This window comes from Mastigoproctus giganteus, chromosome 3, assembly GCF_048544385.1.
Source record: "Mastigoproctus giganteus isolate SK-2022 chromosome 3, ASM4854438v1, whole genome shotgun sequence".
Taxonomy (NCBI): Eukaryota; Metazoa; Arthropoda; class Arachnida; order Uropygi; family Thelyphonidae; genus Mastigoproctus; species Mastigoproctus giganteus.
Genome location: NC_143577.1, coordinates 111,447,257 through 111,470,674, shown reverse-complemented (window position 1 = coordinate 111,470,674; position 23,418 = coordinate 111,447,257). Strand labels below are relative to the sequence as shown.

At 37.2% G+C, this 23,418-nt stretch overlaps 1 protein-coding gene across 1 annotated transcript in view; it reads right to left on the bottom strand.

Moving 5' to 3' along the window:
* Window positions 1–23,418, bottom strand: part of LOC150088225 (uncharacterized) — a 691,583-nt gene that overhangs the window by 515,204 nt on the left and 152,961 nt on the right. Inside the window, exon 2 of the mRNA XM_090369395.1 lies at window positions 17,722–17,911. Coding sequence (XP_090225521.1) covers window positions 17,722–17,911 — 190 coding nt within the window. The remainder of the gene's footprint in view (window positions 1–17,721; window positions 17,912–23,418) is intronic.

Genomic DNA, 23,418 nt, shown 5'->3' with positions numbered 1-23,418 from the left:
AGTAATAGGATAGGACTGCTGACCGGCCGCAGTTCCAATCTGTTTTCTCTGACGGTCATCCCGCAGTTAGTTTTTTTGCGTTATCTTCGGTTATCATCTTGGTGCCAGTAGTGATAAAAATAATATTTACGCCCTTTTAAAAATGAATAAAAAACGAAAAATTCAACAAGAGCATCGTGTCTTCAATAAAGAGTGAAACACAAAATATTTATTTGCTAACATAAATAACGAGACTATTTGTCTCATCTGCCGGGAGAGTGTCTCAGTGTTGAAACAGTACAATATTTAAAGACATTTCACTATTAAATATTCCGAATATGGTGCCAATTTAACTCCTGAAGCGAGAAAGGAAACTGCTGATGGATTGATTCAAAATTTATCCAGACAACAAAATGTGTTTATGCGGCTAACTAAGGAACAAGAAGCTACTGTAGAGGCAAGTTTTGTTATTTCTCATATAATTGCAAAAAGCAACGAGCCTTGTTCTGATGGAGACTATATTAAAGAATGTATGACCGAAGCTTGTGGAATTATATGTCCTGTAGTAAGAAGAATTGAATGTATCGATACAAATTTGAATGAGCAATTATTATCAGTATTAGAATCCATAACATAGTACTCGATAGCTCTCGACGAAAGTAACGACCAAAAGAATACTGCACAGTTATTAATTTTCATACGTGGATGTACCTCTAATTTTGAAATTATTGAAGAGCTTCTTTCAATGGAATCTCTTAAAGACCAAACAACGGGAGCTGATATATTTGAAAAGGTTGAAAAATGCTTAACAAGATATAATTTACAATGGAACGAAATGGTAAACGTAACAACTGACGGAGCACCAAGTTTGACAGGTAAAAATGTTGGAGCGTTAAAGAAAATTCAGGATAAAATTTGTGAAAATTATCCCGATTATAATTTAATTACAATTCATTGTATTATACATCAACAAGTATTATGTAAAAATGTGTTAAAAGTTGAACATGTCACATCTTGTATTATTAAACTAGTAAATTTAATACGATCGAGAGGGCCTTAAACACAGACAATTCGTTAATTTTCTTCAAGATATTGAATCCGAGTACACATATATTCCTTATCATAGTCAAATTCGATGGCTTAGCTTAGGAAAAGTTCTTCGGCGAGTATGGAATCTTAAAGATGACATCGTTCTATTTTTAAAACTGAAAAATATTATGGACTTTCCCGAATTAACTGATAATAACTGGATTTGTGATTTTGCGTTTACCCTGAACATCGTGACACACTTAAATACTTTCAACACCGTGTTACAAGGGAAAAATTTATACGCCCACGATATGGTAAAAAGTTTGAATGGATTTAAATTAAAACTCCAGTTGTTCCTTCGACATTTATTAATTAACAAGGTAGACCACTTTCCAACCATGAAGTTGCTGAAGATTTCAGAAAATAAATTTGAAAAATATTGTGAAATTATCAACGCTTTGAATGACGACTTTTCACGAAGATTTGGCGACTTCCGAAAAATTGAGACAAGTTTGGCAATAGTGCGCGACCCATTTTCAATAGAATTTGATAGTGCACCGAGTGAACTACAGCTTCAGATTATAGATCTGCAGTGTGATACCGATTTAAGGGAATTGCACCGTCGTGAGGAAATCTGTAAATTTTACAATACTCTTAATTCGGACAAATTCGACGAACTTAAAAGATTTTGCCCGAAAAATGTTGGTTATTTTTGGATCAACCTACATATGTGAACAAACATTTTCCATCATGAATCTAAATAAAAATTCTTTACGATCAAGCATCACCGATAAACATTTAGAAGCAGTTTTAAGAATCTCAACTACAAAATTAACACCCGAAATTTAAGAAAAAAATGGTAAAAGATGTAAAACAGTTCCATTCATTTCATTAAATTCTTGGCTGTTAGAGAATAATTTTTTTATGTTATATTTCTCCTTCATGATAACAAATAATATATATCTAAAAATAGTATTTTACGTGTGGCCCGCCTTCTTTTTGAATTCCTAATGTGGCCCTTCAGCCAAAAAGTTTGCCCAGGCCTGTACAATAGTGTTACATTCAATGTGATAATTATTTGGAGAGGGGACTCTATTTGTATCAGCAATCAGGCATCCATAACATCACGCTCAGTGCCACAATAGTTTGAGGAGAATAATATGGTAAACCTGCCATTTCCAGCCCGGAGTTGAGATCCGAATCCAATTGAACACTATTCAGGATGTTTTGGAACAATAGTTGAAAGTTTACGACCTAGTTGAAGTAAAGAACTAGCTTGCAGATTTATGGTTTGTTTCTTATTAGGATTTTAGGAGCATTAGCAACTAAGGCCATATTGCTCCGGGATATGCGGTGGTCATTCCCTGACCTTTCCGCATCCTCCGTATTTGGTGGTGACGGGCTCGAACCCCGGTCTAATCAAGAAGCGTGTGCTACGCACTGCTGCTCCTTCCCACCTGGCTACGGAGGCGCCGTAGATTTATGGGAGTAGTGGACAAGAATCCAGTACCGCTTACCAGAAACTGCTGTTGGATTTTGGGGAACACTTTTTAACCTAGAATGTGTTCCCCAGAGAGTTTCTGATGCGATTAAAGCCCAGAGGAGTCATACTCAATATTAAAAATTTATTTCTGATAACCACACTTTTTTTTTTTTTTTCATTTAGTATTCCAATACACTCTAGATGACAGCATCTTAAGATTCTTTGCCCTCTTTTATTTATGTCACAAAATCTGATCTCGGATATAAAATATAAGTTTTCAAAAGGGTTTAATTCCACATGATCTCCATTCGGTTTTAATCTCGCCAGAAGTTCTGTTAAGATGGAAATAAGGTTGCGGTACTCTAGATGTATTCAGTATACTGGGATGAATTCTTCGTAATGCTAATCTAAACAATCCTCATGTATTAATGATACTGACAAAGTTAATAGCCACAGATCCTGAGAAAATTTTCTAACTTCCCTTTTTGATACTTTCGTTTGTTTACGCTCGCAGAGATGGTGCAAAAGTAATTTTGTCCCATATCACTGATTTGAATCCATTGTGTACTGACTTCCCTAAATACTCCCGCCCCACTTTCCCTTAATGCCTCTTTAATGGCATCAGCAAAACTACTGAAATCTCTTCTGTTTAAGTGAATATCCTGTACAAAATGAAATCCATCTACGAAATAAAGCCAGCCACGATGAGAAAACTTTTCTGTCATAAACCTAGTATAGTCCCTCAATTTTAAAGTTACCCCACACGGCTTTATCATGAAATCCCTCCTGGGCAGAATTTCTGCAGACACAAAAACATTTTGTCCTACCTTGCAACACTTTTCAACATGACCTTATTACCAATTCAGCTCACTTTAGCTTACATCATTAGCCTCTCCAAATATTACCATGCAGCCACTGTTATCATTAGCTAATGAACTGTGTTACATCTTCAGTTTCTGAATCCGGTAGACATACTCTCGCTCTTTGCCATTGTCTTTCCTAGAGAATATATTCCCTATTTCCTTTACAAAAAACTGAAATTATTATATTAGGGCCACTCATAATTTCTTATATATGCTCATATATGTATTTTGACTGTAAATTGCGTGTATTCTCTGGTCGATTTGCCTGTTTTGCTGGAGGAAAATCGCCCCAGTTTCTGGGGGGGGGGGGGGGGGAACCTTGCTATCTACGCCTGAGACCGACTAAATCAGCCACGGAGTGAAAAAACGGGTTCGAACCCGGGCCTTTTCCACCCGATGTGGGAGGACGGTGATGATACCACTGTGCTATACGCACAGACTATTTCCTTTACAATCGAGTCTCCAGTTAATATTACCACCTGAGGAACCAACGCATTCTATATACTAGATGACCTATATCTGGGGGCAAAAAAAAAAAAAAGAGAAGTACCTCGCCCAACGCAAAAATAAATAAATAAATAAAATAAGACTAGTCTTTGAAAAATCCCTAGATTGAACTTTATTCAAGATATCAATTCGCTTTCTGACAGACCAAATCATCTAACAGTATATTGAGTTTTGAATTCCATTTATCGCGCTCCTGATATTCCATAAAGAATGACTCTCCATCGGCTAGCGAAAGCTCGACATACATACATGTATACCAAAGATTAAAGAGATAGGTTCAAACGAAGAAAAATCCTAGTTGCTCGAAGGGAAAAATGAATAATATTATTTTGAAGCGAGGATCCTCTTCTTCAAAATGCATTTTCCTTCATTTTTGCCACCTTCAAGCACTGTTTGATCAGATACTCCAAATCTTGATGGCGTCTGCATTAGACAATGATTGGTAAATCGATATACCATCACAGATGATGCGCCAACAACACAACAAGAAGATAACTTTGGAAATGTGAGAAAAAAAATCTTGATTAAGAACGGCATTTGACTGATTTTTTAGATAAAACATTAGATTTCTCCAGGAATGGAGCAATAAGCTGACATAAGTTCAATGGAGGAATTTGGAATAATAACATAAAAAGCGACAAATACACTGCATAAAAAATGGATAAAATCAAGTTTTGAATTATCATTAATAGCATCAGTAGCCAACAAAAACAGCGCAAAGAGAATTGGAGAGAGTTGAAACACTGCCTTTTGTAATCAATCTATGAAAAACACATTTTGATATTAGGGTTAACCGAGAGAACAAACTCATCCACCCATGTGTATTATATCAGTAAATTGCGCGTGTTCTCTGATCGGTTTTCTGTTTTGGTGAACGAAAACACACGGGATTCCAGTATGAAAAATCCTTGCTGTCCTCGACCAAGACCGATCAACTCAGCCGCGGTGTGAAAAAGGTACATAAAAGTTCCTTGCGCTGTTGACCCGGATTCAAACCCAGAACTTTTCCACGAAGTGAGGAGAGGGAAGAACGGTGATTGTAACCACTTGCTACCCCCGAGGAAAATGAATTTAAAAAGAATAATTGGAAAGATTTTGAGAGGTTAAGAAGGGGGGAAACCCTCTTTTGGAGGAACGTAAAACAAATAGGCGAAATTTAGTCATTAAATTTAGGTATAGGAGCTTTTTGTATAGCGATCATGAAGGAGATAAAAAAAAAAAACCTTTTCTTAAGACATCGATTAAAGGTATTATTTAGAGTACGTTGCCAATTGTTGGTCTGGGAATGGTTTAATTCCTGAGCAATAGCCCACACATATTTTGCTCATATCATCTAACTGTCATTCCCCTCTGAAACTCGGTTTGCGTTTTCTGTGTGATCACGTGCGACATACGCGCATGAAATCGATTCAGGAGAACCGCTGATTACTTTTATATGACAAAATATTTATATATTTCGTTGTCACACTCAATATTCTGCAGTCAGGAATGGGGGTACTATGACTTTTGATAGTACAGTGTATGCCACCTTTCCACACACAAGACTAAAAAGTTGTCATTCCAGTTTGGTGGAGTTTCTGCTTAAAATGGGCGCAACATATGTTTCTCCACTTCAGCTGGCAGGTTGCCAGTAATCGAGCTGCAGTGCTGGAAAAATTAAAAACTTCTTCTCTCCATTTCGCACTCAGTTATTTTTTGTGAAGAAATTGTCTTGCACTCTTTTTTTTTTTTTTTTTATGAAAACCCCAAACACGAAAGGTATCAAAACCTATAGCACTTAGTACCGTGCATGGGTTGAAGAAGAAGTATGGGGGGAGGGGGATGCCGGAAACTTTGCTCTAGAGACTAAACATGGGTTTCACCACTCTACTTTTTTCTTGCTTAAACATATTCTCACTTGTGATGCTCCATCGGAAGTTTTTATAACTGGTTTTAATGATGTTTGATTGCAGAAAACTGATAGATGTTGGAGACATTACGTTATAGTTTAATGAGAAACAATAATTTAAGAAAGATTACTTTAATGTTTTCTAACGAAATCGTTAACTTTCTGCTTTTAAGTATACGGTCGTAATATAGCAGAAATGTAATAGTGAGTAAAAGTAAGTGACCTATTAAGTTCAAAATAAGTCAATTTTTAAGTACCCTTCGGCCCATTTCAAGTTGTTTGTATTATGAAATACTCTCATGAATTAAAAAAAATCCTCTATTAGCTATGAGAGAGTAGAAATAAACCAAGTCACTTTAAGGCAATGTTTTCTAAGCGTTTTAACACAACACACCCTTTTCGAGGGCACCCAGAGAAGGAAGGAAGGAAGGATCTTGCAGCCAGCCCATCTATCAATAATAATGGTCAAGCCTCTAAGGGAAGTCAGCATTGTGCTTTGTCAGTCACGTAAAATGTGGGTCACGGTAAATTTAACGAAACAACCTTGTGAAAAGGGTTTGCTATTCGGAAAACGTATGAGAAACCATATATAGAGTCCGGCGTGTTTTCAGTACACAAAATATATAAACGCTTAATTGAACATCGATATTTATGGCAAAAAGCTCTGCCAATTTTGCTGCAGTTCACATGTCAATGATATAAAAGAGCAACCAGCTTGCTCATTTTGTGCTACTATATTTCTCCTCTCTTCTAAACGACTGGAACATTGATCTCGAACATGTACTTGACGAGGCATTCGTGGCTCAATCATATGTTGTGTCTGGAAACGTTAAAGGATCTACTGCCTACATTTGAAGCTTCTTGAATGTGAACTACAGCTTTTAAATATCAGTATGGTCGAATGATGAAAGGAAGCAAACTTTTTCTGCATTGGCTAAAAATAAATAAATAAAATAATAAAAATTCAAATAAGACAGAATATTCATACTGTAGTGCACTATGCTATCAAACGGGCGAATCCTGTGTCTTTTGTTCTGCTAATAAATAGCTTAACGGCACAGAAGCTTACAGTACTCAATCATGAATAAATAAATAAATAAATAATACAATTCCCACCAGTAATCATCCATTCTTCTTTAAAGAATGGATGATTGCCTACAATGGATGAATGTCAGACTCATTGCCTCCATCACGTTAGGAGACAAATTATCTCAATACAAGACAACCTGCTGTCAGTGGTTGAAATATGAGATCAAATCTTCCGTTTTCCCCTGAGATTTTATATTTATGTTCCCTGGTTCGTATCTCACCCACAAGTAGGGTTGCCAGATTTCTATGACGATTAAAGGACACTCAAAAATAATTAATGCTACCACTCTCCAACTCTCACTCCACCACAAAAAAGGAAAATTGAATGATTTTTTTAGTTAATAATTAAACATTGTTTATATTTTTTAGATTTTGTTTTAAAACTTATAGCTTTCATACTGACCATAAATATTTTAGTTTAATTTAGAATTTAAAATATTTAATAGTATTTCTATGGGGAAAGATATGGATTGATATACAAGGATAATGAACGATATGGATGATAAAAAAGCATGAATTGGTCCAAATATTTTAATGCAAGTTTAGTGCCTTAATTGACATCAAACTAAAATAATTTTAGGTGAGTGAAAAAAAGCAAAAAAAAAAAAAAAAAAAAACCGTACTGGTTTAATGACTATAAATCATTCACATTGAACATATATTTTATACTAGTTTTAAAATTTTCAGGAGGTTAACAGTTTCATAATTTGTTTTCATCATTTATTTGATGAGTTTACCGAAAACTCATCAAATAAATCATTCATATCCAACTTTAGTTTTTCTATTAATTTAAAATATTCTGCTTTTTCAACACACGAGTCATCGTTAGGACAACCATTTTTAAAGCTTAATTTGTTGAATTTCAAAAAAGGGGTATTTTCATTAAAATTAAATTTCCAAAATATTTCAATGCAGCATTATAAAATGCTTTGAAATCATTTATTACTGTGCTTTTAACTATAGGGTCTAATTTCTGAAAATGCTGATGAACTTGATACACAAAAAATTCTTGATCAAGACGATTCTTCAGTGAATTTTTTAGATCATTCATTATATAAAAAATATCACTGGCACACGTTTCATTCTTTTCAAGATATTTTATTGCTTTACAAATTATTTCGCTTCCTACGCCTGTGCGGAAATCGGCCACTGCCATTACGAGGCACAGGCATTGAAAAATGAAAATAAAGGACAAATTGCATCCTTTATCGTTTCAATAAAGGACAAGGACAGTTTGGCTAAAATAAGGGACGTCTGGCAACCCTACCCACGAGGGAGAACAGACCTCCATTCATTCTACTCAGTCTTCCAAGCTGATTATGCAACTGGTCAGTATCTTTACATGTGATCGGTCTATTCTTATACTAGTGGTTTGTGCTGCTTTTGTCCTTAGCCTTCAGGTAGGTGATTCCGTGAGTCACAGACTAAAATTATGTCAGGTGCCTTATCATCTGGTGAACTGCTACGCTATATGTGTGCAGCTGAACTTCTTTTACTAGTAATTGTGAATATTATATGTATCTCTGGGATTCGCAAGTTGTGGGACTTCCTGATCGACTGTTGTCTTCCGTTCTAGGTCTATCCAAGGATCACAGCTGTTATGGCTAAATTCTCTGCTTCACAGGTTGCCACTTGTTGGTGGGGGGGGGGGGGGTGGAGTCCCTTGTCTTCCTCTTCTCCGATTTACCTGGAGATAGCTCTCCCGTTTTTCATCAAATATCCGATTGTCTGTTTTCCTCTGGGAAATCAACCTGTATCGGCGAAATCTCTTGCTGAGTGTCAGGAGGTTCTGCTTGAGAGTGTCAAAGTATTCTTCAGTCCTCTGATTACAGATCTCGTTAATGTGGATGTTGTCTTTCTATCATTATTATTTTGTCATAAGTGAAAACTGGTAAACGTTTTTCTTTACAGTGGCATAAATAACAAGAAAGAAATGCGGTACACGAAATAACTTTTTACAGCGTCACTGAAAATATGAGATCGGCTATTACGGCAGTAAATTTTTATTTATTATTGTTTTATACTATTTTTGTTTTCTGCCTGATTGATTTGATAGTTGTTGGCGCATCGGCTTCCTTAAGTATGATATGTGGCCATATTGCACCTCCAAAGGTTTTTGCAGTACTTTGATCCAAGCCCGAGGCGAGAATCGAACCAGCGACCTTTGGGTTGCCGGGCAGGTACTTTACCCACTCGGCTAGCCCGGTCGGCTTTTCTGCCTGAATGAGCCTATGAAGGGATACATCCACTGCAATTTATTGACACAACAGCAGTACACCAATTACTAATTTACAATATTACAAATAAACGTCTTATTTAAAAAGGACCACGGTATTTAGTAAGGATTGTATTATTTATGTCACAGTGCAAGTATATACGTGGCACTCGAACACTAAATATTTTCTCTGACATTTCTTGAATGTTTGGTCATCTCTGCTTAACATGGATAGTTAGCATTAGCAGAGGCATATGATGCACGAAAGCAAGCTTATACAGCATCAGCCAAAAAAAAATCCCATTTCACATCCATTTGCTCTAAAAGTTTGTCCATTTATTTCAGCTATCAACTTCCACAACGACAGATACGTTTTTTCCAGCAATCAACTACCTGCTGGCTAAAGGCAAATTTCCGCACATCTATTTGACAACTCTTCCCTCAATTTGGATTTATGCCCCCTCATGTTTGTAATGTGAGCACGAGGAAGAATCCCATCAGCACTGAGCCTACTCAAACTATTCAAGGCCTTATACACCTCAATCAGATCACCTCGCAGGTGCCTAGTCTCCAGATGCTGCAATTTGCAGAACTTAAGAATTTCTTGGTAAGAGGATCCTTTCGTTCTCCTCGTCAATCTTGTTCTAGCAACTCTACATCCTTCCTAAATGAGGCCTCCAGACCTGTACGCAGTACTCAAGGCGCTTTTTTTCATCTGAATCACGCACTATGCTCCGTTTTGTGCCCATAATTGTGATCAACTCCCCTCCCAAGAGCCTTAAATGTGAACCATTAAAAGTATGATAGTCCATATATTGATCAGTATGAATTACCTTTACAACCGACTGAGTATTTCTGTGGTGTAGTAATGTTTCGCTGAACTTTGTTCAACCGTCATACTATATAGCAGCGCTTTCCAAAAAAGATTTCGCCAAACTTCATTCTGATTTATCTCACGGCATATATTGACTAAAATACAATTATTGAGTAATATATTACAAATTTACAACATTTTTTTCTTCATATGCTTTCTATTCGTCACCGGTGAGTGCTGGACTCTCTCTCTATCGCTCTGTGTGTGTGTGTGTGTGTGTGTGTGTGTGTGTGTGTGTGTGTGTGAGCTAATAACTCATGCAGTGATTTCAGAGGACTTTGTTCAGCTTGTGCCCAGTACCACCAGGGCTGACGCTGGGCATTTGTGACGTCCGAGACAAAACCTTTAATGGCGTCTAATTCATATCGTATCTTAACGCGCATATGTATATATGCAGTTCGGCGGGGCTCGTATTTTAGACGGCGCCTGTGGCAAGTGTCTCACTTGCGCACGCCTAGCGCTGGCCCCGAGTACCACATCTCCTCCACTCTTTTATCATGCTGAGGTCGTCTACTCTATTGACCCCAGTCTTTCCTATTTCCCCCCCTAGCCTTCAGTCTCCTCCCCTCTCTATGCCAGCGCAAGACCCACACCAAAATTCTAGCTTCTTTAAATTATTTCGCCCTCTCCTCGGCCATTAAATTTTCAAACGCAACCCCTTCAAACCGGGCAACATGTATGTGATCAACATACAACGTGCAAATTTTTTTTTTTTTTTTTGGGTCCTTGCCATTGAAATCTCAGGAAAATAGGTGGTAGGACCTGCCAGAGTAAATGCAAATTACTAGGTACCTGGTCTGCCTCCACGGGGCGAAAGTGGGGCAACGTCGGGCCTCAGCAGGGCCTGGCGGCTAAATGGCCAGAAGAACAACGGTACATGACACTACACATTTCAAGATCCATACACTTTTAAATCTCTGGCCTTTACAGTGAACTGTATCACCACACAAAGTAAACTACGCGGAGATGGGGGGAACCCCTGGTGCCGTTTGACCCTAGATACACTTTACACTCTTTTATCATTGTCTACATGTTTATGGTCCGCGACAAAGAAAGTTGTGTACTGTTGCGTTTACCACCAGCTTAACGATAAGGAACAAAAGGAGCGAGTGTCGAATATTTACAAAATTCTAGATGGAGTGTCGAATTATTTTATGTGCACATTCTGTCGGTGTCAAAGAGAAGTTTGGAGAGCATTGCTACAAGTTCATGCCTAATCTTTATACAAACAGTTGCCCTTAATCGTACAGAGTAGTTCTCAAACTTTTTTTTTTTTATGCTGTACCCGAACCAAAGTAATTAAATTTTATCCGACAGAACCCCATTAACAGATAGAAAACCGTGCGGATATGAAACCCTTTACTAAATACAAATTACTATGGTTTTGCTGGAAACAGCAAAATGTAAGCTTCATATAACATTATTAATTCTAGTTCCAATTTCACAAGTGCTTCCGTTGCTTGGGATTTGGCCACCTCACGCAGTTTTGCACCCATTCTGCGGCTGGGGGACATATATATGCAGATTGCCCCCATAAAGAACAACCCAGAAGATGTATAAACTGTAAGAGGAGGAATAGGGACAATGCACATTCTGTAAGGGATGCATTCTGTCCAGAATATCAGAACTTGCAAGACTGAAAATTGCTAATGAATAATACACAAATAAACCATCTAAATTACAATAGATCTACCAACAAATACTTCCTAAAAATAATGCAGGTGAACGTACAACGTTCACATCGCGTTGCAGAAGAACTGAGCCTCTTGTTTGCAGGATAAAGTAGACATTTTGGCTATTCAGGAGCCCTACTCGATGTATAGACAAACGGATAAGTTATATCACGTTGTTGGATATCCGGTAGTAGCTAGAGTCGTTGCATGTGAATCCAAACAGCCAAAAACTGCCATTGTTGTATTTAATGGAGCTCTAACTGTAACAGTCATATCTTGGTTTTGTACATCCTTTTCTACCTGCATCCATATTTCTACCCAATTTTTAGATTTCTACATGGTTTCTTTATATTGCGCTCCAAATGATAATACTGAGGTACCAATGCATCTTTTGGAAGAAACTTTAAGCACTTTTCCTAGTGCAAATATATTGATTTGAACTGACTCCAATGCAAAATCTCAACTTTGGTTTAGCGAACGTAACGACGCTAGAGGTTCTGTGTTTGAAGAATTTATATTGACTAACCATTGGAATGTGCATAATCTTCCCAACATGCCAACAACCTTTTGGAACCTTTACGGACGGTCTAACATAGACCTTACCCTTTCCTTTCCATGCTTGTCGCAGCATGTAAAAAACTGGATGGTCCGCCCGGATGTATGCAATAGCGATCACCGTGTTATCACTTTTGATTTAGTATTAAATGTTAGGGATGGAGGCTCTTCAGGTCACCTTCAGGATTTAAACCGCTTCTCTATCAGAACCACGAACTGGAGCAAATTTAAGCAAGCCTTGCAACGAGAATTTTCAGATGATAAAATTTGCACAATTGAACAGTTTATCTGCAATAGAATATGTGTACTTTGTGCAAAACACTCTTTGCAGAGCTTTGACTGAATCCACTAAAAGAAAAGTTAGGACACCTGGCTCCACCCCATGGTGGAATCCCCAGTTATCTGTTTTGAGAAGACGGGTTATAGATGCAAGGAAGAATTTCCAGAAGCACAGATACTTAACAGAAACAGACGTTAGGCGACTAAAAGAAGTCTATTGTCAATTAATTAAGGAATATTTCAAATCTATTGCGGAAGCCAAAAGATCTTCATGGCAGAAACTAATGTCCCATACAGGTAATTCTGATCCGTGGGATTAATATACAAAATTTGTCGTGACAAACTTGTAACTCCTGAGATATATAGTTCTGTTTACTCTAACGGAAGTCTGACTACTGATTGGCTCTCCACGGTTGAAGCTATTATAGAGAGGCTTTTCCCTGATGATCATCCAGAGCAAGACAACCGAAAAAGCTCAGATAAGGTACGTTAACGGATCTTACAAGGGATCAAATGACACGAAACTATTTAGTCTAAATGAACTTGCACTTGCAATTTCTAAAATCAATCTATAAAAATGTCCTGGAATGGACTTAGATGAAAATGCGGCAATCAAAAGATTTCACTAACATTTTCCACATATATTGTTGAATGTATTCAACAAATGTCTATTAGAGGGGACTTTTCCAAATTTTTGGAAGATTGCGTTAGTAAAGATGCTCAGTAAGTGTGGAAAATTGGCAACGAATCCCAAGGCATATCGCCCTATATCCCTTCTAGGAATATCTTGGAAAGCTTTATGAGAGATTATTAGCGCCTAGGATACAGAAGGTTTTGGCTACAAGTAATATGATTTCTAATTCACAATTCGCCCTCAGGTCACTTCGAGAGACAGAATGTGATGATTTACTATATCAGGTTATTAGATCTTATTTTTCAAATAGGCAGATAAAAGTCATCTCACAACATTTGGTATTTTCAAAATTCATTTCCAGAGGATGCCCACAAGGCCGTGTCCTTGGGCCTCTTCTCTGGAATTCTGTTTTAGACCAATGGTTACTAAAAGAAAGTCAAATTTGCAATAAAATAGCATACACTGACGATTTAGTGCTATGCATACCAGGCAGGTCAAGGCTTTTGCTAGAAACATATGGGAAAGAAATCTTGAATGATTTCTTGGAATGGTCTAGAATAAACAAATTAAAAATTTCTGAGACGAAAACTAAAATGATTATCTTCAACAATAAACTGAATTAAAACAGACCCCCTAAACTTCATATCAACAACGTCCAAATTCCTTATGTTTCTCAAAATAAATACCTTGGTCTCTTAATTGATGATAAATTTTCTTTGATCCCCCACGTAAAGAACTTAGCTGAAAAGATTAAGACGTTTACTGCCAATGTGATTAGGCTATCAAGAGCTGAATGGGGTATAAAGCACAAAACTTTGGCAGTATATTATAAGGCTATATTTTTGCCATATGATTTCCAAGGGTTGCACACGTCACAGTGAAGGCCAAACTTTCATCATTGCAGAGAAAGATGATATTGGCAACACACTGATGCTGCAGAACAACATCAACCAATGCATTACAAGTGATCTCAGGTTGTATTCCGATTGACCTTTATGTGGCATACCAAGGCATGATTTCTAACTTAAAAAAAAGTTTGGCAACTCAAATCCTCGACATTGCAAGTAATCCGGCCACGAACATTCGGCAGGAGAAAATTAATCTTCGGACAAAATTCACTGAGAAGTGGAAATACAGATGGCGATCCAGTGAAACAGGACTCACTACCTGGGAGTTCATTGAAGATGCAACGTTTGCTGTAAATAAGAAAGTTATGGGATGGTTTTATCCTTCAATGACAACGTCATATTTAATTACTGGACACGGTTCACTGCGGGATAAATTGTGTAAATTTGGACCTGACCCTTTGTGTTTTTATGTGGCAGTAGAAGATTGGAGGCATGTTCTGCTTTTTTGCTCGGCTTATGACTGACTTCAAACAAGAACTATTTAACAGCACTCAACCTATTAGGACTGATAACCTCGATATTTTCATTCAAAATGCCAAGAACTTTGCAGTATTCCAAACTTTTTCTGACAAGGTGTTTAAAAAAAGATGCACCTTGTTTATTAATTCTAGAAGTGGACAGTAGACTGATGTATTCATGAACTTATATTTCTATCTTACTAGGTCAAACAGCTGTTAACTTAGAAACTAAGTGTTGTGTTCTTAAATTAGCAATAATATCTTCTTCTTCTTCTTCTTTAATGCTGCCGAATGGCGTTTGCGACTTCGTTTTGATATTGTTCTCTGTCTAGCGCTGCGTGTAGAATTTGTGCTGTTGTCATGTGAAGCCAGGTGTTGATGTTATCTAGCCATGCCATTTTCGGTCTGCCTGGGCGTTTCTTGCCTTCGATCTTTCCCTCCAGGATGAGTGGTAGTAGGTGATATTTTTGTTGGTTCCTAGCGATGTGACCTAGGTATTTGCATTTCCTGCTGATGATGGTTTTGAGCAGGTCCCGTTCCGTGTGCATGTCCTGCAGGACCTGTGCATTGGTTATCTTGGCTGTCCACGGAATTTTCAGCATTCTTCGGTAGAGCCACATTTCGAAGGCCTGGAGCTTTTTTGTAGTGGCTGATGTTAGAGTCCAGGTTTCTACACCGTAGAGCAGTAATATAGAATAGTAGAGCAATAATATAGAATATATATAATGGTATTAACTATACATAGAATTTTTTTTAACATAGAATTATTTATTTATTTTTTTTATTATTATTATTTTTCCCCCCTTGGGTTGGGCAGACTGACGTCTCCTGTCCTTTGGTATTGCACTCCTTCCACTGGACGACAAATTGGTGCAGCAGCACTAGATATAGAACCAGGCACAACTCCTCATGCTTAGAAATGGGCAGTGATTGACCGGTTTTTGATCGCTGTAGAGTGGAGACATCAGAGTTACTTTTTCAACACAGATTTTCCAAGGTGGAATTCGACTAAACGTCTAGGTGCCACCCAAAACAAGTTCATCTGCATACATACATAGTATATCTTTTATTGCGTTTTATTGCTTGCAAGTGAAGCTGTATAATTAAAATTTTTCTTACGCAGAATGCGAAGGTTGCAAATAGAAAGTGTTTATATCTGTATATGTAATAAAAATTATGTAAATAAAAAAAAAAAAGTTCCAATTTTACATTGACGTAATTTAATTTTAAAAGTTACCTTATCTACTACCAAATAAATTCCACGGTATATTAATATGTAAAATCCTTTTTAAAAGACAGATGGACTAAGAAAATAATAGAATGGTACCCAAATGGCTGATGATGACGACTTTTTAAAAATACAGTACAAGAAGTAAATACATTACTTAAATTGCAAACAAGACTCAACTACAACTACCTTTTGTATTGTCATTTCGTTCTGTGTAAGATATGTTTTGGAAAACTACTTTCAGCCGACAGTATTTTACTATAAAATGAAATCCTAATAATACGTATTCTCATACGGCTTCCTCATAATTTTTAAACGTTGAGACCTCCATATGCTCACTAGCATCAAATAACGGCGCACTAGGCCATAAAATACAAAACAAAAGTAATAAAACAAAAGTAATGGTAAACAAGTATGCCACAGAAAGGAAAATAATGATTGAAGGAGCAGTAATTGAAAAGGTGGAGTCATATACTTATCTGGGACAAGTTATTAGCTGTAATAATGATAAATGGCTGGAAGTCAAGAGAAGAATAAGTTTTGGATGGATAGCATTCAGGAAATATAGTCACATACTGAAGAGCAATATCTCAGTTTGTGTGAAACGTAAAATAATGAACCAATGTATACTCCCCACCATGACTTATGGAAGTGAAACTTGGGCATTCACCAAAAGAATGAAAGAGAAGCTGAGAACTACACAGCGAAGAATGGAACGAATTATAAAATGGGAATCGGACTGTTAGACAAGAAGAGAAACATGGATTAGGCAGCAAACTCAAGTAAAGGACATTCCTATCAAAACTAAAGAACTAAAATGGTCTTGGGCAGGACACAGCTCGAAGACATGACAGATGGACTAAGAAAATAACAGAATGGTACCCAAGAGGAGCTAGAAGAAAACCTGGAAGACAACGGCGGAGATGGATAAATGAAATTCATGAGTTTGTGGGTAGTAAATGGATGGCCATTGCACAAAACAGAAAGCACTGGAAAGTTGCTGGAAAGGCCTTCATCCTGCAGTGGATTGAAAATGGCTGATGATGATGAACAGAACTTTTCATGACTTATCTGCCAGTTGGAGCCAAGAGGGATATTTGGCAGTAAACCCCAGTTTTGATTATTATTGTCATGGAGTAGAGTGAATTTTGAGTCTTCTCATGACAACACCATGTGCTCTATGTTTCCGCTCCTTATGTTGATTGTCTCATGATTTCTCTCAAACCTAGATAGCTAGTGATCGTCTTCTATTTCAGCTCATGTCTTACCCGATTTATCTCTTGATTCACTTTAAGTTATTACGAATCAAAGTTTCAGAGCAACCGATCGCCCTTTGTTCTTTTCATTTTAATCCAGTAGTCAACAACCGACAGCTGTTGAATTGATCAGTTCAGCTGATAAATAAAAAGATATGCTAACGTTACGGTCACAAAAACTATGCCTCTGGCGAAAGTCACTAAAGTTATTCATTTTAAAAATCTGACTGCAAAAATGTGTTGATTTTATGTTAGCGTTAGACCATTACTACAAATATGCGGGCGGAAACCACACATATTTGGTGTATCATTGTCTCACGTTTGGAACATGACTGCAGGTAAGCAGCACAACGTCTCTTATCTATGCCATGATAAGTGGGCGAGTTGACGTGTCTCCAATGCGTCACAATGTACTACGGTGGGTGTTGGTTGAGAAGGCGTGAACGGATAATTGCACATTGTGCAGACTGGGAAGACGTATAGCCACAAATAATCCCAATTTTGAACTATATTAACACACACACCAACTGCTAGTGGGGATATATATAATAATTTGAAAATAATTTTAAATATTCCCAATTGGGAATATATTCCCATTCTCCAAAAAAATCATAATTCATTCCTCTGAAATAAAAAAAATAAGGTTTCCACAGAAAAATCTTTCTAAAAAGATTTTTAGTTACTCTTCCTCTCTTCTTCATCTGCATAATCTGAATGGCAAATACGATTCAGTTAGTTTCACTGGATTTTGTTTTAAAGAATGATAAATATAGACAGAAAATGCTGAACAGAATATATCTCACCAGATCGAGGGTCCCTTTTACATTTTCCTTCCTCTATGACGATCTCTTCTCCTGCAAGGAATGACGCACTGACTCTCTCTTCCACAGGAGCTTCTGTCTCCGACATGTGTATTCGTGGCTCCTGGAGTTTAAATTCCTCTACAAGAGGCGCTACTAACTCCCACACCTGCATCCGGTTCTCTCCAACTACCTAAAGTAAACAGCAGTAATTTTTTTTTTTACAAACTTCTGTTATGCATTGTAGAACTTATATACATTTCAGCATAAACTTTTCTTTACAATGAGGCCATCTGAAGTCTCACTATAATGAAAAGAGTAGGCTGTAAGCTCAACTAGTACATATGTAAGCAAATACATTTTATTACCATTTTTCATATCTAACTCACAGCTCTTTCAGATAAAAAGAATACATTTTAGTACTCTTTGTAGTTGAAAGAACAATAATGGGTATATGCAATGAAATTAAAATTTTAATTATGTTCTTCAACAAAGTCGGATCATTAGATTTTATTCCTTTTTTGTTATTAAAGTAGCTTAGAACAGGATATTGTAAAAGAATTGTTCCAAAGTAAAAAAAACGAGTAAAATATGCTTACTTAAACATCCTGAATTATTCTCCAGAGCGAAGAATAACTTTCAAAGGGAATTGTTCGCACATTTATTCAGATTAAAAATCCTAAATTATGCAGAAACTCTTAGGGTCCAATTACAAAAAACACTGCAAGACTTCTCTATTCTATTGTTAGAAGACACGGACACTGATAATTTCATTAACAAATTGTGTTGTGTTGCGATTTTTCTGTTATTTTTATGAGACTATGATACATCCTATGATTACGTATGTTAACATGACAGTTGTCGTATGCAGAAACCCAGGAATCTGAGAAGCGACATGGTGAGGAACATGAAGGGATCAGTTCCAAGTTAATTTGGGATGAGCTACACCAGCTGCCTATAAACAGCTTGGCTTCAAATATTGTGCAAAAATGTGTCTTTAGCCAAGGAGTGATTGACCTTTGGCATAAACTCCCACGTAGACTTGAGAAGGTAGGCAGTTCATCTAAATTTAAAGAGGGACTGGAGAAGTACTTACCGATCTTGAACGCCTCGATACACCAAGTGTACATTGAGATTGTCAAGATCCACAGTGACTAGGCACAGCTTAAATTTTAAAATTGGAAGCAATTTGTAATTTTCTTGACCGTCTATAATAACACATCTACCACTCAAGTAATCGTAAATAAATATGGCACTTTATCAATTTAAAATTTGGTATAAGTATATCAGCTGAAGGATATGGCAGAACATATTTTAGCGAGAGGAGGCGTTTGTGAGAATGCTTTATCCACAGTCTATTTCTAGAGAAGATCTCATCAATGCCATTAATTCCGTGTCTACCAAATCTACGATCGGCCCCGACGGGTTTCCTATTTTTTTTTAAAAAATATGCAGTGCCTATATTGTTGATGTGCTGTTGCACATTTTCCAAAACATCCTGAGAGATGAAGTCCTCCCACAGAGATAGAATCACTACTTTGTGCGGCCGGTGCCGAAAAAGAACCCTAAGGCCTCTTCAGACTTTCGACCTATATCCATCAGTTTTCTTTTAAAACTTTTTGAAAAAGCCATCCTTCCTGCTTTAACCCAACAGTGTTTTGCGCACAGGCCACCCCACCTCCATACCGTAGTACCGAGACGATCCACTACTACTAATCTGTTGAAGACTCTCTTCAGAATGCATCACGCATTACATGAAAAAGCCCAAATTGACATCATATTCCTTGACATAAAGGCAGCTTTCGATAATGTGTCGTTATCTGCACTTGAAAACATATTGAAAGTTTATTTCCGCATTGAGGGCAAACTATTGCAGATCATCAAGACCATTTTTAAGCCAAGGCACCTAATTGTACAACACCAAGAATTCCGTGCAGAATACACCCTCACTTGGAGCATCCCTCAGGGAGGTGTTTTATCAGCTTTGCTGTTCGCTGCCGCCCTGGAGTCTTTTCTGCCGCGGAATCAGAATTTTATTTCCTACGCCGATGATATAAAATATTTTGTTGTCTCTAACGAAGGATCTCTGGTGTCCGACGTCAATTTCCATGCCAACGCTAAGCTGCATGAACTGGAGACATACCTATGTAAAATCGGTTTATGGCTAAACTCAGACAAGTCAGCACAACTGACAATAACTAATAAGAAGATTAAAAATCAAATCAAATTATCTCTTAATGGAGCACAGATTAAGAAAGTCAACTCATACACCGACCTAGGAGTGACGTGGGCCTTACCTTCCAAAGGCACTTTCAGAACACGAGAAAAAAAAAAAAAAAACTCTTGCTGCCATATGGGCTGTAAGACAGAAAATAACTGGGATTCGAAACCACCAGCTAGTGACCAATACATCCAACGATGTATCGTTCCTGCATCCTTATATGCTTCGACAATTTGGTCCTCTGCTCCAAATACTTATATCAGGAAATTTCTCAGCCTGGAATACTGGTTGCTCCGGTGGTTAAATAGGATTGCCGGGAAGTCCTTCACAATTTCGAAATCCATACTGTACGCAAATTTGAACACAGCTCCGTGGATTCAGATGATCACAATACGTAACATCTGCACTCTAGCACAACTTCTGACTGGGAGTTTAGATGCCCCTCAAATTGAAAATATTGTAGTAAAGCCCCGCCCTGGAGCCCGTTTCCACAACCCTCATAGTTGCCGAAGCGCTCTCAATAACACGGATGGATTAAGGCGGATGTTTCCTGCCAATACTCTGGAGCTGTTTAGAGACCTCAAATAGACCCGGACAGGTACTGCCATGAGAAAAAACTTACAGGAAGCTCATTGCAGCGGATCTGTATACGAAACTACAAATATGATGAAGAACGTAATTCAAGAAAGACTTCAAGTGCCCTCAAACTCATAAAAATCTTAAATGAACTATATATTGTGTTTCCAAAAGACTCTTATAGGACTGAGGATATTCCTTTTGTTCAGAGAATGACAATGAGGACCAATTCATAGTGTAAATGACGATGTCATTTTTCTATGTATGTATATTGTTTTGTAATTTTTCTATGAATGTATGATTTCTGTATCTGTGTAATTTTTCCTCTATATTTATATACTTTATTTTTGCTGATATTTTATCCTTTGTTACACTCCAATAAGTTTAGTTGGATGTATGTATGAGCCACCCTCCTAGATAATTTCTGTACAGGGGTGTTTGTTGAATAAACTGATGATAATAATAATAATAAGTTAATTTCTTTTTTCGCATGAATAAACTTCGACATCAACCGTTTCTCTATTTACAGGTGCCGTTCGCACTATACTAACCATGCCCATTATTGGGTTAATAACGGGTGTGGGACCAATAAACGTCGCATCTCAATGTCGCATCATTGTCTCAATAGGTAAGAACGGTAAAAACCATGACGGACTCTCCAGTTAGTTAAAACCATACTAGTTTTGTTGGGTTGTTTAAGCTACCATAAATGCAGTATAAAATATAAATGAATATGGTTCATAAATATAGTCTGTACTACAGAGTAAAAAATTGGGCACAAGCAGAATGCACTACTCCATCCATTTCTTAAACTGGAAATCTCAAATAAAATCTATGGAGATATTACAGTTTAAATTTAGCTTGACGTATTTGGTTGAGAAATGTTCGTTCAGTAATGATCAAATTCACGGAATATATCAATAAATTTTGCACTCATCTTAATATTACGAAAAATCAAAAAATACTAATAAATGCGCAATAAAATTTTTTTAACCGAGACAATCTTCTTTTTCATTAAATTTAAGGCAGTATAAACTGAAGTCCGTTACAGTCCAACTTATTTACGAACGACTTTCAGTGGCGAGTTCTATTGATGTCTTGCTAATGAGATGGTCCTTTTCGAGCATAAAGACAATAAAGGCAAGTAAGGCTCCTGGAATTGATGGCATATATCCAGTAATTTTCAGGAAGGTGGCCAGAGAGTATGTTGAACTACTGATGTTAATTACGAGGGCATCATTGTATTTAGGAGAAATTCCTTTGGATTGGAGATGTGCCAACGTATCACCAATACATAAAAGTGATTCCAAGAGTGAAGATGGTAATTCCGACCACTGAAGTCAGACCGGCCAGTCTGACTTCAGTGGTCGGAAAATCTTAGAGGCAATGAATGAGTGCAAGCCAGGAACATTTAGATAAAAATATACCATTCTAAATGACACACAACATAGTTTTGTTAAGGGAAAATCATGTTTAACTGAACTTGTAAGCTATTTTGACACAGTTAGTCATGAATTGGACGTAGGGAATAATGTCAAGTGGTTTATTTGGATTTTAGCAAGGAATTTGACTCAGTCCCTCATGGGAGGTTACTGTATAAGATGGAACTGGTTACGATTGCTGGAAAGATTCTAAGTTGTACTCAGGGCGGCTGCAGGCCGAAGGCAGGGGGTTTTTGATTATTGGATATTCTTCAGATTAGTGATTTTGATTTTATTGGCGCAAAAACGACTAAGGTTATACTGCACCTCTTCAGATTAGTGGGGCATTAGAAGTAGGATCTCACAAGGATCGGTTCTTAGACCACTGTTTTTTTTTTCTGATTTTCATCAACGACAGCGACGAAGGGAGAAATGGCGTGATGTCAAAACTTTCAGACGACATAAAGATTGGGACAGTCGTTAACGAACAGTGCCAAGTACCATTCATTCAAGATTAGTTAAACAGGCTTCAAGAGTGGTCAGAAAAGTAGCAACTGTTTTAATGCGGCAAAATTTTTCTTTTTCTTTTTTTTGTCGTTGCAGCAAAACCCTGTGGCTTCCTTGAACTATAAAGCTAATACCAGTACTATTGTTACAAAATAAAAGATTTTATTTTATTTTTATTTACAAGGAGTAAAATAAAATAATTTAGATACATTTCGCTATTTCAACAACTAATTAATATTTTTCGCTTACTCAGCTTTTATTTTAAATTGTCCATTCAAGAAACCAGTCCATAGTAAAACTAGTAGGTCAAGAACGCGGTTCTTTTGGAACGGACTTCATTGGCATCAGCACTGCTATGGTCAAATTGTGCCTTTTATTTTTGTGTGTGAAAAGCGCTAATCAAGATGAAAGGTATTCTAAATTTGCTTGAACTTTTTCGCTGGTAAAGGCGTTGTTAATACAGAGAATGTGTAAGTGATTCCAGAGAGATTCTTCCCACTTTCTCGAAACCACGCCTGCACGGGCCAGTTGCCTGACAAAAGGCAGAGTAGAGAAGCCTCGCGTTTTGCCAGACGATGCGACTTTAATTACAGTGACACGTACAGATGGCGCGCCACCTGTAATTACTATTCTACTAAACCCTTAAGGAAAGACACCTGTACCAGTAGAAGTATTGTGGATGAGGAACAGAGGCTAATCGGTAGACATTCTTTTGAAATCAAAGGGTAAGAAGGAATAGCCTGGTAACACTAACTGCTGTGGAAGAACATCTAATCATCCAAACAAAGAAGAAATGATATCCTTAGTTTTGCGCGTACTTTTATCCATTTGTGAAATAATTCCACAACTGCGGCGAAGCGATAATGTTTAAAAATTATTAGTTTTCACAGAATACAGTGGTGAATTATATATATCATAGAATGTATAGATTGGTTACAAAATGTATGCTTGCACTTTAGGAACATAGTAAGTTCA